This window comes from Astatotilapia calliptera, chromosome 3, assembly GCF_964374335.1.
Source record: "Astatotilapia calliptera chromosome 3, fAstCal68.1, whole genome shotgun sequence".
In the NCBI taxonomy this organism is placed as follows: Eukaryota; Metazoa; Chordata; class Actinopteri; order Cichliformes; family Cichlidae; genus Astatotilapia; species Astatotilapia calliptera.
In genome coordinates this window covers 2,828,035-2,843,293 of record NC_137424.1, presented here as the reverse complement: position 1 = coordinate 2,843,293, position 15,259 = coordinate 2,828,035, and the positions used below count along the sequence as shown (strand labels likewise).

General features: G+C 42.0%; 1 protein-coding gene across 15 annotated transcripts in view; it reads left to right on the top strand.

Moving 5' to 3' along the window:
• The window catches only part of LOC113016285 (phospholipase D1-like), a 386,460-nt gene that overhangs the window by 358,959 nt on the left and 12,242 nt on the right, over nucleotides 1-15,259 (top strand). For 11 of the 15 annotated variants that reach the window (XR_013904833.1, XR_013904830.1, XR_013904829.1 and 8 more), the window contains one exon: nucleotides 12,886-12,991. The exons of 2 other annotated variants lie outside the window; for them this stretch is intronic. Coding sequence is in view for 5 of the 13 variants with exons in the window: in XM_080296601.1 (XP_080152727.1) it covers nucleotides 12,974-12,991 (18 nt within the window). In the remaining 8 variants the exon portion in view is untranslated. Of the gene's footprint in view, nucleotides 1-2,562; nucleotides 3,297-7,533; nucleotides 12,735-12,885; nucleotides 12,992-15,259 lie in introns of those variants that run through there. 2 more of the 15 variants (XM_080296586.1, XM_080296589.1) reach the window with 2 other exon arrangements.

The window sequence follows — 15,259 nt, the reverse complement described above, 5'->3', positions numbered from 1 at the left end:
TGTTGCCAGGGGGCAGGTAGGGCATTAACAGGGAGAGGTGGGCACAAAGAAATACTTTTCTTTCTTATTCTCATTTAAAATATCTAGCTTTTATTAAATAATTATCTAAATCTTACAACCAAAGTTTTTATCTGACGTAAAATGTATAGAAATCATACATATACCAACAAAACTGTACATCACTGTCACAGCATTTGTTTTCATTCAAAGGCTTTATGGCTTTAATACCTGGTGGGCCGGTCTCTAGTCAAAATGCCCGATTTTCTGTACCGGTCCAGCCCTGCAGGTTAATACTGGCAGTGTCACCATGCCAGCTGACTGTATTTCATCATCAGCCAGTGTTGTTCTTTATCAATATTACCAAAGTTTACCATAAGGAAGCAAAGAAAGTATTTACTTGCTTTCAGGTTTTATTCAAATATTAGTCTTTTCATTTGTTTCCCCACTTTTTCCCTGTTTCAAAATCAAACACCAGTTTGTGAGAAGATTATCTGCTTTTTTTAACAGGCAGATAAAGTTTTGCATTGGCTAATTTGTCATTTGTTTGCTACAAATGTTCGTATTTTAATATTAAAAAATGTTTTTGCCCAAAACACATGTGCACTATATGTCAGTAAAAACACTATGCAAATATTGCTGTCCTTGAATGCTGAGTAAACACTGACAAAGCACTGATTGTATCTCTTGTACTTTATCAACGCAGTATCTAAAAACTTTGCACCGGAGTGGTTAAAATCTCATTCTGATAAGAGTTAAAAGCGCATTCGGTTATTAGGTTTACAGGAATATTGAATTATGGTTAATGGTTGGTAGAATTTTTTTTAAACATTATCTGCCAATTACAGTGGGGCAAAAAAGTATTTAGTCAGCCACCGATTGTGCAAGTTCCCCCACCTAAAATGATGACAGAGGTCAGTAATTTGCACCAGAGGTACACTTCAACTGTGAGAGACAGAATGTGAAAAAAAAATCCATGAATCCACATGGTAGGATTTGTAAAGAATTTATTCGTAAATCAGGGTGGAAAATAAGTATTTGGTCAATAACAAAATACAACTCAATACTTTGTAACATAACCTTTGTTGGCAATAACAGAGGTCAAACGTTTACTATAGGTCTTTACCAGGTTTGCACACACAGTAGCTGGTATTTTGGCCCATTCCTCCATGCAGATCTTCTCGAGAGCAGTGATGTTTTGGGGCTGTTGCCGAGCAACACGGACTTTCAACTCCCGCCACAGATTTTCTATGGGGTTGAGGTCTGGAGACTGGCTAGGCCACTCCAGGACTTTCAAATGCTTCTTACGGAGCCACTCCTTTGTTGCCCGGGCGGTGTGTTTTGGATCATTGTCATGTTGGAAGACCCAGCCTCGTTTCATCTTCAAAGTTCTCACTGATGGAAGGAGGTTTTGGCTCAAAATCTCACGATACATGGCCCCATTCATTCTGTCCTTAACACGGATCAGTCGTCCTGTCCCCTTGGCAGAAAAACAGCCCCATAGCATGATGTTTCCACCCCCATGCTTCACAGTAGGTATGGTGTTCTTGGGATGCAACTCAGTATTCTTCTTCCTCCAAACACGACGAGTTGAGTTTATACCAAAAAGTTCTACTTTGGTTTCATCTGACCACATGACATTCTCCCAATCCTCTGCTGTATCATCCATGTGCTCTCTGGCAAACTTCAGACGGGCCTGGACATGCACTGGCTTCAGCAGCGGAGCACGTCTGGCACTGCGGGATTTGATTCCCTGCCGTTGTAGTGTGTTACTGATGGTGACCTTTGTTACTTTGGTCCCAGCTCTCTGCAGGTCATTCACCAGGTCCCCCCGTGTGGTTCTGGGATCTTTGCTCACCGTTCTCATGATCATTTTGACCCCACGGGATGAGATCTTGCGTGGAGCCCCAGATCGAGGGAGATTATCAGTGGTCTTGTATGTCTTCCATTTTCTGATGATTGCTCCCACAGTTGATTTTTTCACACCAAGCTGCTTGCCTATTGTAGATTCACTCTTCCCAGTCTGGTGCAGGTCTACAATACTTTTCCTGGTGTCCTTCGAAAGCTCTTTGGTCTTGGCCATGGCGGAGTTTGGAGTCTGACTGTTTGAGGCTGTGGACAGGTGTCTTTTATACACATGATGAGTTCAAACAGGTGCCATTCATACAGGTAACGAGTGGGGGACAGAAAAGCTTCTTACAGAAGACGTTACAGGTCTGTGAGAGCCAGAGATTTTCCTTGTTTGAGGTGACCAAATACTTATTTTCCACCCTAATTTACGAATAAATTCTTTACAAATCCTACCATGTGGATTCATGGATTTTTTTTCCACATTCTGTCTCTCACAGTTGAAGTGTACCTCTGGTGCAAATTACTGAACTCTGTCATCATTTTAGGTGGGGGAACTTGCACAATCGGTGGCTGACTAAATACTTTTTTGCCCCACTGTACATCTGCCACCCTTCTCCAAATCTGTGCCCCTACCTGGCCCCCCCAACAAAAATTTTCTAGACACGCCACTGCCATAAATGTAAGTTTATTAATAAAACACCATATTTATGCCGTTTTATAAGGATATGAATTGTACATACAATCAATTTCAGACTCAACCAACAAAAAGCCTCTCAGAACAATATTTATATTGTAACAGTTGCTATTGTAATGCAGTGTATCACCACATGGCGGCGCCTCCTGTCTCACGACTGGTGTCACCCCCTTTTTGTTCTTCTTCGCACTCCTCCTGTAATGGATGCTCCCGTGTGTACGCGGACTAGTGTGCTCTTTAGTAATGTGTGGTAGAGGTAGCACTTTTATTTTTGATATTGTAAATAAATGAGTACTTTTTGGAAAGTCAGAAGCTGTTGCTCATTCGCTATCCACCTGCACACCTCCGCGGCTGGCTTCATCTCCACTGCACGTTACAACTGGCGCCCGAACTTTTTCCCCTTGGACTTCAGAAGATTTTTGCATCCCGCCGAGGATTCTTCTCTTCTAGCACGTGAACTGTCTCGGAAATCCCCCCAGTTTTGCGGACGCTCGGACGTTTTCTCCAGCCATGGCCGCAGCCTCAGCTCAGGTGGGACCCGACTAATTTCTGGATACCGTGGTGTGCCGCTGCTCCGCTTGGGAGAAAGAAAAAGAGAGAAGCTGACTCCGCGACGCGAATGGACTCCGTGGATTTGTTATTTGTTGTTGGTTTCGTCTTCTAAGGATTAATTCTTCTGTGGAGAGCCTGGACATGAACATTTCTGCTGGCTTTTCATTCCCCTTTCCCTCTGCTGAGACTGACTGTAGCACATGTAAGTGATAGCTTGGCCGACTACAACCGTTGGTGCTGGTCTTCGGCTCAGTATAACAAAACGACTTAAAACTAATCTTGCATTGAGCTCTAGTGTTGCAGACATGCTATTGTAATAACATGGTTCTGATCACTCCAGTCTAATTTCAGTTGTTGGGCGAAATTTTACATGTGGTTTTTCTAAATTTAATCTTGAATGCATTTTTGCAGTTTTGTCTTTCTAGTCTGACCTAACTGACTCTTTTACTGCTATATCAATAACTGCGCTGTGCCCTGGAGCGGCTTCATTTTTTTGAAATCGCAATGGCACACTGCCCAGACGACTCTGACTCAGACATGGAACTTACCTCGTTACCTATGATAGGTTTGTAGCTTGAACCCATCCGCTGGAACGTTGGAGACAATATAATTACACTGCAAAGCAAGACACAAGTAGGCAAGCTTCTTCATGTTTCTCGTGCACGGGAGAAAACCGGACAAAGCGCCGTCCCTTCGCTTGACCCCAGTTGCTCTCGTCCGTTCTCCCGTACCACTGTTCTTTTATTGAGGTTACATGAATATGCATAAGTTCATTAACATATGACTTCTACATACAAACAAAGAGTACCTTGCCTGTGTATGTGTGTGTGTGTGTGTGTGGGTGTGTGTGTGTGTGTGTGGGTGTGTGTGTGTGTGTGTGTGTGTGTGTGTGAGAGATCTGTGTGGGGTCAAGATGTGACCCTGTGAAGACTCTGGTGCTAGCTGGTGCCAGGACGTCTGGGTCCATCTAACAAAAGGCTCTTATACTTAAACAGATATACGTGTGCTTGCTATACCATAAATCAAAGATAAACTCTCCTAGGGAGTATGTGATTTATACCAAGGATACTGAGTAGAGGAATGTATGCACCCCCTTCTACACAGAGTTAATACAGACCTCTTTTAGGATGAGACATCCTTTCAATCTACCAATGATTATATACTTCTAAGCATATATGAGTAAATGTTTCTAAGCATAAATGACAATCAACAATACAAAATCTAACATTCCCCCCTTTTTGACGTTTATGCTTGAAAAGTCCCCAGTTACGAATACCTCATGTCTGACAGCTTCAATGCAAACATTGTTATATATTTTTTTCTTTTTTTAAGTGAACATTAAACATTGTTATATTCAGCATATGTCAAATCACCCTAAATTACTGAAAAAATACACAGTTTAACAAATGTATTAGCGGTTATCCCATTCAGTGATCTCATCTCATGGCAAACTGCATCCTACAAACAAACATAGAAATTGTTAATTTAATAGTGAAAATAAGAAAGTAACATTTTCAAAACCATCTCAGCTTGGTGGTGTTTTCTCCGGGTGTGCAAATCACATGAGTTCTGCAGGGCGTCATGAATGTCTCTTCCAGTTGTTTCCATCACTGTCCATAGGACCAGAGTCCAAATGTATGTAGAATAAACATTCAAACATACTAGTTAGTTTTGTTGTTTGTCAACATGGGTCTCAGCTATTTCCAAAGCTGCAGACCTCTCAGCACTCTAGTTTTATGGCCTCTACCAACCCCCATCACCTCATTCAAGCCTTCGTCCTGTGAGGGGGATATTTATGACTCCTTCATTGTCCACGCTCTGCAGAGAAACACCTCTGTGGAAAGGGTGCAGGGTTCTGTTATCTTACTGCTGTTGTGATCCCAGCAGTCTTCAGGGTATCATCGTATTCACAGTACAGTGGCACAGCATTAGGTGATGTTCATAGGAAACTGCTGTCATCACCACCATAGCTTCTGGTTCCTGTGCTTTTCACAGAATCATGATGTCATCCTCGAACTCCTTCTGCACTGTCGATGGAGCCTGGCACGCTCCCGTCATCCCTCGAGTTTTCCTGTCCCAACGCTGCTAAAGATGATCTCTGATCCTCCTGAAGTCTCTCTCCTGGCCTCAGCTCCCATCCTGTGGACGATCCTCTCAGGCACTCCTTCTCGTCATGGATAGTCCTGATTTTGGGCCTGCTGGATCTGTCTCAAAACACTCAGCTTCTCTGCCTTCCTCCTGGTTCAGCTGATTCAGCCGTCACGCCTCGCACTTGGTTGCCCTAGAGTTGATCAGAGGCTGGAGGTTGAAGTGTGAGCTTACCCTACGGGGGCTCAATCAGCACTCCCCCTCTCACCACCGAAACAACCAAGTGTGAGATGTCTCTATTGTGCTGTCTTGAGGGTGCTGGGGTTTCCTGGGACCTCGACCTCTTTGCAGTGGCTCTGATAAATCCAGGAGGGTCTCTCCGCTATTTTGCAGGCAGTTTCATGGTCCTTGCTGTGGCTCCAAGGTCTGATCTCATGCTGGGCCCCAACCAGCTTGACCTTTGACCTCAACCACTGCCTGGGCTATGCCTGGAACGTTTCTCGCTTCTCACTGCTGCACCTGTATTTCAAAAAGAGTTCAGAATCAGAATCAGAATCAGAATGGGGTTTATTGCCAAATGTTGAGCAGGTTTACAACACTAGGAAATTGCTGCGGTGCTTCAGTGCAAACATGGTGTCATAAATAACACTTAAATAGACATGGAAAAAATAAAAGTAGGGATAAGAATTAAAAGTGCTACGTGGAAAGATATGTGCATGAGATATACATGAGATATATACATGAGAGTAAGAATTAAGAGTGCTACGTTGAAAGATATATACATGAGTGCAGGTGGTGATCAGTGCCAATCATGGAATGATACAGTGAACACAGCGTAGGGTCATGTGTTAGTGGCGGGGACAGTCATATGGTTATTGTTCATGTGTCCAACAGCAGAGGGGAAGAAACTGTTCTTATGGCGAGAGGTTCTGGTGCGGATGGACCGGAGCCTCCTGCCTGAGGGGAGCAGGTCAAACAGACTGTGTCCAGGGTGAGAAGGGTCAGCTGAGATCCAAGCTGCACGCCGCAATGTCCTGGAGGTGTACAGGTCCTGCAGAGATGGGAGTCTGCAGCCAATCACCTTCTCAGCAGAGCGCACAACACGCTGCAGTCTCTGTTTGTCCCTGATAGTGGCTCCAGCGTACCACACGGTGATGGAGGAGGTGAGGATGGACTCAATGATTGCAGTGTAGAACTGCATCATCGTCCGTGTTGGCAGGTTGAATTTGGAGAGCATGTCAACAATCATCAAACCACATTCTTTAGTTCAGTGAACTTCACTAATAGGCCATCAAAGCCTCATCTGAACCTGGATGCACCACTTGCATAGATTTAATACTTGTAAATAAACAGCTAATCACACAAATCACTGCAACAATAATAGTAAACATTGTTTAATGTTAATTCTGGACCCCACTTCTTGACGCATGGACAACCATGCGTCAACTCACCAAACCAGGATCCCTGTCTTAAAAACTGGCTCCACCAGGAGCCTGCATACAATAAAATCAACTTCACTCTGATAAACAATATATCAGAAGAGTAATAAGCATTCAACATCAGCAAGACAAGTGTCATGTGCAGGTTTTCTCAAATCGGGAAACTACAATTATTTCCCTAATTTGCCTCAGACATGGATCATCCCATGTGCTCAGTTAACATTAATGTAATCAGTGACTTCTCTTAAGCAAATTCACTCCACTCATATATCCCTATGGGCTCAAAGTGGCCAGCTAAGAGCCCATATTCAACTTTCCCAGAAACACAGTAACCTCATATTTGTTTTACTCATGTCACTTGTCCGCTTCTGCCGAATCCTCCACAGCATTCTCAAAGAAACAAACATTAGCAATACACATTGACTGTGGTCAGACGGAGGTCAGACACCGGTCAACAGGTTCCAGAGGTGCCATAAAAACACCATAAAGGTAGCCAACCCTAGCTGTGGAAAGAATGACAGTCACATATAAACCCAGAAATCCTGTAGTAGGAAAACATTAACTAATCCTCTTATAAATCACATGATCAAACACATGATTAATCATCTGCTGTAAAAAGAAATGTAAATGTTAGCGCTGCGCAGGTGTGTACACTTTCTCACAGTAATGTCTGTGAGCAACACAAGTTAGTGAATGACACACACATAGTAAATTCACAGACAGAAAAAATGGCATTTAAAAGATTAAATCGTCATGCAACCGCAAATGTTGCTGTCATCTTTCTGCTCCTGTAACAAAAAACACATAAATTCATCCACCCTTTTGTCCTGTCTAGGTGGAGGTTAACCTTGAGTCGTGGTCAAGTCATGTCAGCTTTTACCAGTCAGTCAGTTTTGTTCTTTATTTCCATTCATTCATTCATTCATTCATTCATTCTTTGCTGATAGTGGAACCTGTCGTCGCATTTAGTTTCCACTTCCAGCAAAATGACGTCATTTCAAAAAGGAAAAGAACTTCTAGATCGGATTACCTTGCTGAATCCGGTTTAGGCTGGGACATTCATTTAATAATTGTCCCAAATAAGTGGCTTTCTCCTGAGCCCATTTTAATGTGGAGAAACCTCACTTGTAACGGCGTTCTCGACAGGTCGTATAGCACTTTTAATTTCTGACGTACAGATCTGCTTAAAGAAAAGAAATAGACAAACAAAATCAGTGCCTGTTCAAAAGATAAAATGAAAAATAACAGAGATTATCAAACAAAACTTTCAGTGCACTGTGAAAGTATCAAAATAAAAAGGCCTTGTTAAGTCATGACACAAACTCCTCATCTCAGGAGGGTAAATCATACCATTAGCATGGTTCATCATACCATCATACTAATCGGCAGGCTCGACTTCACAACAGAAGAAAAATCATCAGCTAGATTCACTCCAAGCCAACCATCAGCTGCACAACACACAACATAACCCTAATGTCTTATTAGCTATGAGTTTAATCACCAGGTCTGTGCTCTTCACTCATTTAGGCCACAGATCTATTTTATTCAATTTTCCTTTTCCCTTCATCATAAAACATGTGACATGCTGTCATGCACTTCATAAAAGAAGTTTGTTCTGACGTATTCAGAGTTGTGTATCTAGATACAGGATTCACTCGCACATCAAAACAGGAAACTCAGTGTTTTAGAGTCTCCACTCAACACAACAACTCCAACACATCTCATTCACTCGTGCTAGAATTCAGTCACTTTTCATTAATCTAAAACCGATCAACTAATTTGCATATCAGCTATTAACCCACTAAGTTGACAGGACAACAGGAAAGCATGTTCAAAATAGTATCACAAAAGACAATTCCCCTCATACAGTAAATCACTTGCTGCATCAATCAAGCAGGAAGCTTCTCCCAATTTACCATTTTAACACTAAATTTATTGTCTGATCACTGGTTGGTCAAACCAGGATCTTTTTTTCCCCCACAAAGGTTAAATTGTTGTCCTGCAACCTAGAGAGTCAATTATTTTCTTTTTTTTTAGGATAAATTCAGTATTTGATAACAAGTGTCTGCTAAATTGACACTATTTTACACTGATGAAAGATAACAAGCTAATTTTCATTGCATGGGTGTTTGTGTTATTAGGCAGGTCTAATGCATGTCTGTGGAGCTGCATATCCAGCAGAGCATGTTCTTAAAGCTGCCTTTCCTACACACTTCTCTGCTATTATTTAATCATTTCTTAACTAATGTGCTATGAGTCTTCATGAGTCAGTTTGTGTTTGGAATTGTTAGTAGGGTTAATTCATGTTCTGCTTGTTTGTGTGATTTTGTATGTTTCTATTTGTTTCAGACTCCTTCACAATTTTCCCACTTAAGCAGTCAGTTTTCTTTTCCCCAGGTTTGCTAACCCAAATTTTGATTTCCCACATTTAATAACAGCATTCCTCTGTGTTTCCACTTACTCTCACTCTTTTGTCATCTCACTCTCTTGTCCTCTCCCACTTTCAACAGTCCACAGCCGGCAGTTCTCCTTCAGCTTTGTCCTGTGTTCCACTGTCTCTTCTTGCCATTTTACTCCACAGGTGGCAAATGTCAAACTCCAACAGTCTCCTCAGTTCTCCTCAAAAGTTTTCTTCACATGCATAGTGAAGTTGTAGCTTGTTGGAAACACAGTGCCATTCATCCGATCAGTCAGGATGATGGGTTTGCTCTTCTTCTCTGATGCTGTTTGTCCACATTGCTGCTGCTCGCTGGGACTCTTTGTTCAGGACTTTGCTGCTGTCTCTTTATCTGCCATGTTATTGCTCTTTGGAGCTGCATTCCTTGTCTTCAGGGAGGTGTGAGCTTGCTTGTGAGGTTGAGAAACACATGGTGCTGTAAATAAGTCAGCCAGAAACTTGGCCTGAACGTTTCCAATGATGTTAAACTATAACTTTCTTCCGACCGCTGCATGTGGAAAATTGATTCAGGTCTGCTTTTCACCTGAAAGTGACAAACTAAGACATGTTCATTATTATCATCACTGCTTAATCAACACACATCTCTCTCTCTCTCTCTGTCTGTGTGAACAATCCTTTCTTAAAAGCAGAAAATGACATTGTAGTTGTTTTTCGGCTGATCAACACGAAACCTTTTTCCTATGATTATTTTTCTTCGTCTACAATGTAATTTTTCTCTTTTTCACTCTTTTTTCCCCCCTTTACAATAGCTTGTGATCCGCAAAATCACCGCTCTCACTCACAATCAGAGGCAATTACTTTTGCACAGTGCACAAAAACACTGTGATGTCAGACACATTCACACTCACTTTGTCATCTGCATAAATAAATCATATGGCTGGAGATATGTGCCATGGTGATCCATAGGCATGATCACACGTTTATTTAATTATTTTCAACCCAACAAAACAAATAAACAAAAACATGATGCTGATGCTATGAACACTACACACACACGAGTCAAGATGCAGGAAAACTGCTCATGGAAACGCTGCACACTCCAGTTATCATATGTCTGTGAAGGTTCTCAGTCATCCAGGTCATCGTAGTCAAAGGAGCTTGCAAAGAAAAGCGTCTGGACTTCTTTAAGTTGCTTGAAGACGTTTCACCTCTCATCCGAGAAGCTTCTTCAGTTCTAAGGTCAAATGGTGGAGAGTCCCAGATATAAACCTAGTGGGAGTGACCCCCCACAGAGGGACAAAAGGACCCCCTGATGATCCTCTAATCACCTGAGCCAAGGTGTGAAACTGGGTGTGGGACCCAATCAGCCAGAGTTTCGTGTGTGTTAACACACACCCAGGAGTTGTTTGCTCAAACACTCTAAGAAATATCTGTGCTGTTAACAGTTTCATGCTTCAAGAGACACTCTTTAAAGCCTCGTGCTTTGGCACAAACAGCTGGCTTTTCTTTTTCCCTCTTTTCAATGGCTTCCGTCGTCAGCACTACATCAACGAAGAGGCCATCATCTGGTTTTCCAAAATGTCCAAAGATTTTCTGGAGGGCATCATGCTTGGCCCACCACCATGTCTCACCTATTGGACTGAGGCGTCTGTGTCTTGTGTTTTCGGTTTGTTTCTCCCACAGATTAACCCTGTGATAGGACTCCTTGATGAACACAGCTATGTCATTAAGTAAATTAAAGAGTGATCCACTTTCAATGACACTTTGTGTTATTATTATTTATTACTAGAGCTACAATAATAAAGCAAAGAGGAGGGGGAAGTAATAAATATGAAATAATGTATTTATGATGATTCCATTTGTTTCACTATCCACTCTGTGCAGGACAAAGCTTATTACATGTTTAAACTGTAGAGATACAATCATTTTACTGCTGTAAAATCCAACTTTTGTCTTATTTAAAATATAAATCTAATATAATCTGCTTCACAGCACGCTCGTTTGTTTCAGTTCGTCAGGTGCAACAAGACAGCTTACCAACGTGTACGAAATAAGCTAATACTCCTGTGTGCTACACACTACAGTGTGCGCTGTACACCTACTTACTGGTTTTGTCGCATCAGTCTGTGTCTGTGAGTTAACTTGTGTTTCTCCTACAGCTCCGGACCGCTAAAAATGCGCGTGCTCTTTGTGAGCTCGTTCCCGGCTCGTAACCAGCGCGTTCTGCCGTCAAGGGCGATCATTGGTTAAATGTGATCATGTGACTGATGCAAGCCAGATCCTTTTATTTAGCAAAACTGTGATTAATAGTTAAATATTATTGTTGAGGGGCACAGACAGGACTCCGCACACACACACACATAAAAAAAAAATAATAATAATTTAAAAAAAAAAAAGTTGCCTCAACAAAAGGGCACCTTGGGCACCCATCAGGAAAGGGGCGGGTGCTCAAGCCCCTCTAGCCCCCCCCCTCTGGACGTGCCTGCTGTTAGGTTAATTGTGCTGATCCTCGGGTTGGGGGATTTGTGTTTGTACTGGAGCGCAAAATTCAAACCAATGGAAGATGGACAACAAAAGTTCAAAGCCATCAGGTGCTCAGGTTAGAAAAAAGAGAAAAGATGCAGGTAAGCAGACGTGTGATTGGATAATGGCAGCTCATCCTGAACCAATCAGACTAAACTCCAAACAATACATTATGTTACAGATTTTAATATTAATTAGTCATTGTTACTTGTTGATTTGTCCTTTTCTCATTGTGTGACGAATTATGACGACTGTTTGGTAGCTGTTATTGTCTCTCTCTCTCTCTTCATGTGTGTTTCTCTGGTGAAACAATAGTTTTGTGTTAATGTTAGGGCTGCACGATTTTGCATAAAATGAGAATCACGATTTTTTTGGCTTAGAATTGAGATCATGATTCTCTCATAACAATAAATAAACATAAAACAACAAATGTCTCACGTTTTGTTGTTGCAGCAAAATGTTGTCCTGCTTGAAATTCCGTCTCCACCATTGCTCGACGCTGCGTGTACAGAGCAGGTAGTGCAACAATAGAGAAATAGTTGCGGGACGGCACTGTGTAGCGTTTGTCTAGGGTGTTGATCGTTTTCCTAAATCCCTCGTTTTGCACAGTGTTGATGGAGCCATATCTTTGGTCAGGTGATAAGTGATAGCCTCCGTAATGTCTTTGTGCCTGCGGGAGTTCGACGTGTATAGGGAAGCGCTGTATAAGGTTCCCGTTATTGATGTTTGGGTGGTTGACCGGGACGGATTTTCTCCTGTCACTTTCTCGTCATCCCTGACGTGCTCTCCGTTGTTTTTTCCCTGCTAATTTTAGCATCACACGGCACAGCTTCTGTATCACGTGGTATAAGGCTCCGCCATTGTCATTTGTTGAGCAGGAAGAGTGAGCGCTTGTTTTTATGCAGAGTACGTCCCGGATCAAAATGTGAAGGTTTACAAATCACCACTTCTTTAGTGAATATCATTTCAGTCTCAGACAATCTCGTTTCTCTTACAGAGGTTGAATGCACCTTCTGCGGATGGCGGTACCACACAGTGTGCGTGGACTTCCCCTGCACAGAAGGCAACTACAAATGCTGTGAATGCTAAATAAACAGAAACAAATGATCCCTGTTGTCTTTGCTTGATGATTGGTTTGAGTCTTGACAATCCACATTGCTGGCGTTGCATCTTTCAAAGCCAGCAATGGCAGGTATCAGTGCTCAAACCTTTTGTGTTTGTTTCCAACAAGTTGCCCACCTCGGAAACAAAAATGTGTTCTTTTACTTGTCAGATGAACATATGAGCCACTTTGACTCTTCAGTGCAGTGTGGAGCCTAACAAAGATCTGTTTTGTGTCCCAGCTGATCAGCAGGAGGAGGAGAGTCTGACGGAGCAGCAGAGGAACATTTTCAGCTACTTGGACTCAGCTCAGCCACTACAGAGGAAACAATGAGCTCAACACAGAAGGTGACAGACAGAGCAGGACCATATGACCAAAGATATTTATCACCATATACATTTGAACATTTGCCATAACGATGTAGCTGACGATAGAATTGACACCAGACAAAATACTTTACAGCTGCACAACTTTATTAAAAAGCCATCAATGTATTTTCACTGAAACAAGCAGCTGTTGTTTATGTGCATTAAAGTTATATAAAAATGTAACAGTGCAAATGCAAATTCCTCGCTGACAGTTTAACCAAAAGGCGTTTCCAGTGGAAACTGGCCGACACATCCTGAGCATAACCATGTATAATATCCACTAAACTTCAGAAGAGGTTATACAGTCGTGGCCAAAAGGTTTGAGAATTGCATAAATATTGGAACCTGGAGAAGTTGCTGCTTAAGTTTTTATAATAGCATTTTGCCTGCACTCCAGAATGTTATGAGGAGTGATCAGATGAACTGCATCGTCCTTCTTTGCCATGAAAACGAACTTAATCCCCAAAAAGCCTTACCACTGCATTTCATTGCTGTCATCAAAGGACCTGCTGAGACCATTTCAGTGATCGTCTTCTTAACTCAGGTGAGAATGTTGGCGAGCACGAGGCTGGAGATCATCATGGCTGTATCCCGATTCAGGTTCTGCAGCTTTAAAGTCCTCAAGGGCCGCGTACTCAAAGACCGCTAAGGCCGAAGTGCGAGGCTCGTAGGCTCGTGAAATGGGACGTCTAGCCTCCGTCGCGCTGCCCAGGTTGCCTAGCAACCATGATACTAACAGCTGGAAACGTTTCATACAGCTTTGTTTGACAGAAATGAAGGAGAACATATTTAGTTCATTTGTTTCTACATGAGCTCTGTGTGATTTGATGAGTATCTGAGGCTGAGACCACAGGACTGTGAAACATGATTGTTGGGCTTCATTTCTGTGCTGAACAGTCGTTTAAGATTAGCTGTAAATAACAATTAGCTGATGTTGTTCATGAGACTAAAGTCATCTCACTGTGGTAATGTAAATATAATATGGCCAATATTATAGTTATTATATTAATCACTTCACTCACAGACAAGTATCTGTGACAGTGTGTATACAGATGTGTCATATATAAGAGACAAATATTGTTCTTTTAATATGTTGGTACTAAATTTGGCTCAGTGCTTACATATATGTGTAAAAAGCAAATGTAGGAGCTGTGATAACTGTGTCTGATAGAATGAAGAGTAGAGAGATATATGAAATATTCCTTTATTGGGTGAGAAAATCAGACCATGTCATAACTGCTGTAAGTCACACAGAATAGATATCAGAGCCTTAAACAGGCTGACTTCTGCTAAATGGGTCAAACTGGGCAGAAAGTCTACAAACACATAACATCCTTATAGAATATGATGTAACACTATAGATCAACTTAGCTCAGAATATATAAAGCATATAAACAGTTACAGCAATATGATGCAACAAACACAGCAGCTACTGATCCAAAATACTCAAAGCTTCATAGAACTGAAACAAACATTTATTTTTAGCTCCATTCTGCTGCTGATACAGACTTTAGGTTTCTGAACATTAAACTTGTTGCTGCCTTTCATAGTGTGTAACTTGAAGGCCCTGAGTACTCTGAGTACTTTCTCCCACACTGAAAACACTGGGATGATCACATTATTTGAACATTACCTAATAAGACTGATTCAGCACAGACAGTTATGTTAAACTTTCCTAGCAGTCCTTCACAAACAGGGAACAGTCTGTCTATTCTCTCCATCTGTCAGCTGCTGCTGGCTCTTCCTCCTCCTCTTCCTCACACACTGCTGAGTTTGTCCTGGTGGATCATCAGGGCTGCAAAGCCTCACAGATGATGTGCAGCAGTGGGTCCCTCAGTCTGTCCTCACTCTGGACACTTGCAGTCGTCACACATGGAAATCAAATGTGTGATAAGCTGCAGGATTCAAACACAAGTGTAACTTATAAACACATGTTCATACTTTTATTCCACAATCAGAGAGAAAGAAACAGAGAGAGAGTGCAGGACAGACAGACAGGTGACAGTCTCAGGTGTACACACTGCTACACAACAGCACCAGAGAAGCAGGATTTAGTGTTTGTGTTATTACGAGTGTAAACAAGAAGAGTTCCAGATGGTGCAGTGGACACATGTGTGACTGCTGTGATTAAAGCATCTTTCTTTCAGCTTAACGAGTGAACCGTCAGCTCGTTCAAACACACGTTAAAGTCCGTTTGGCTCGACACCACCGAACAGAGGCAGCAATATAACACAGCTAACATTAACA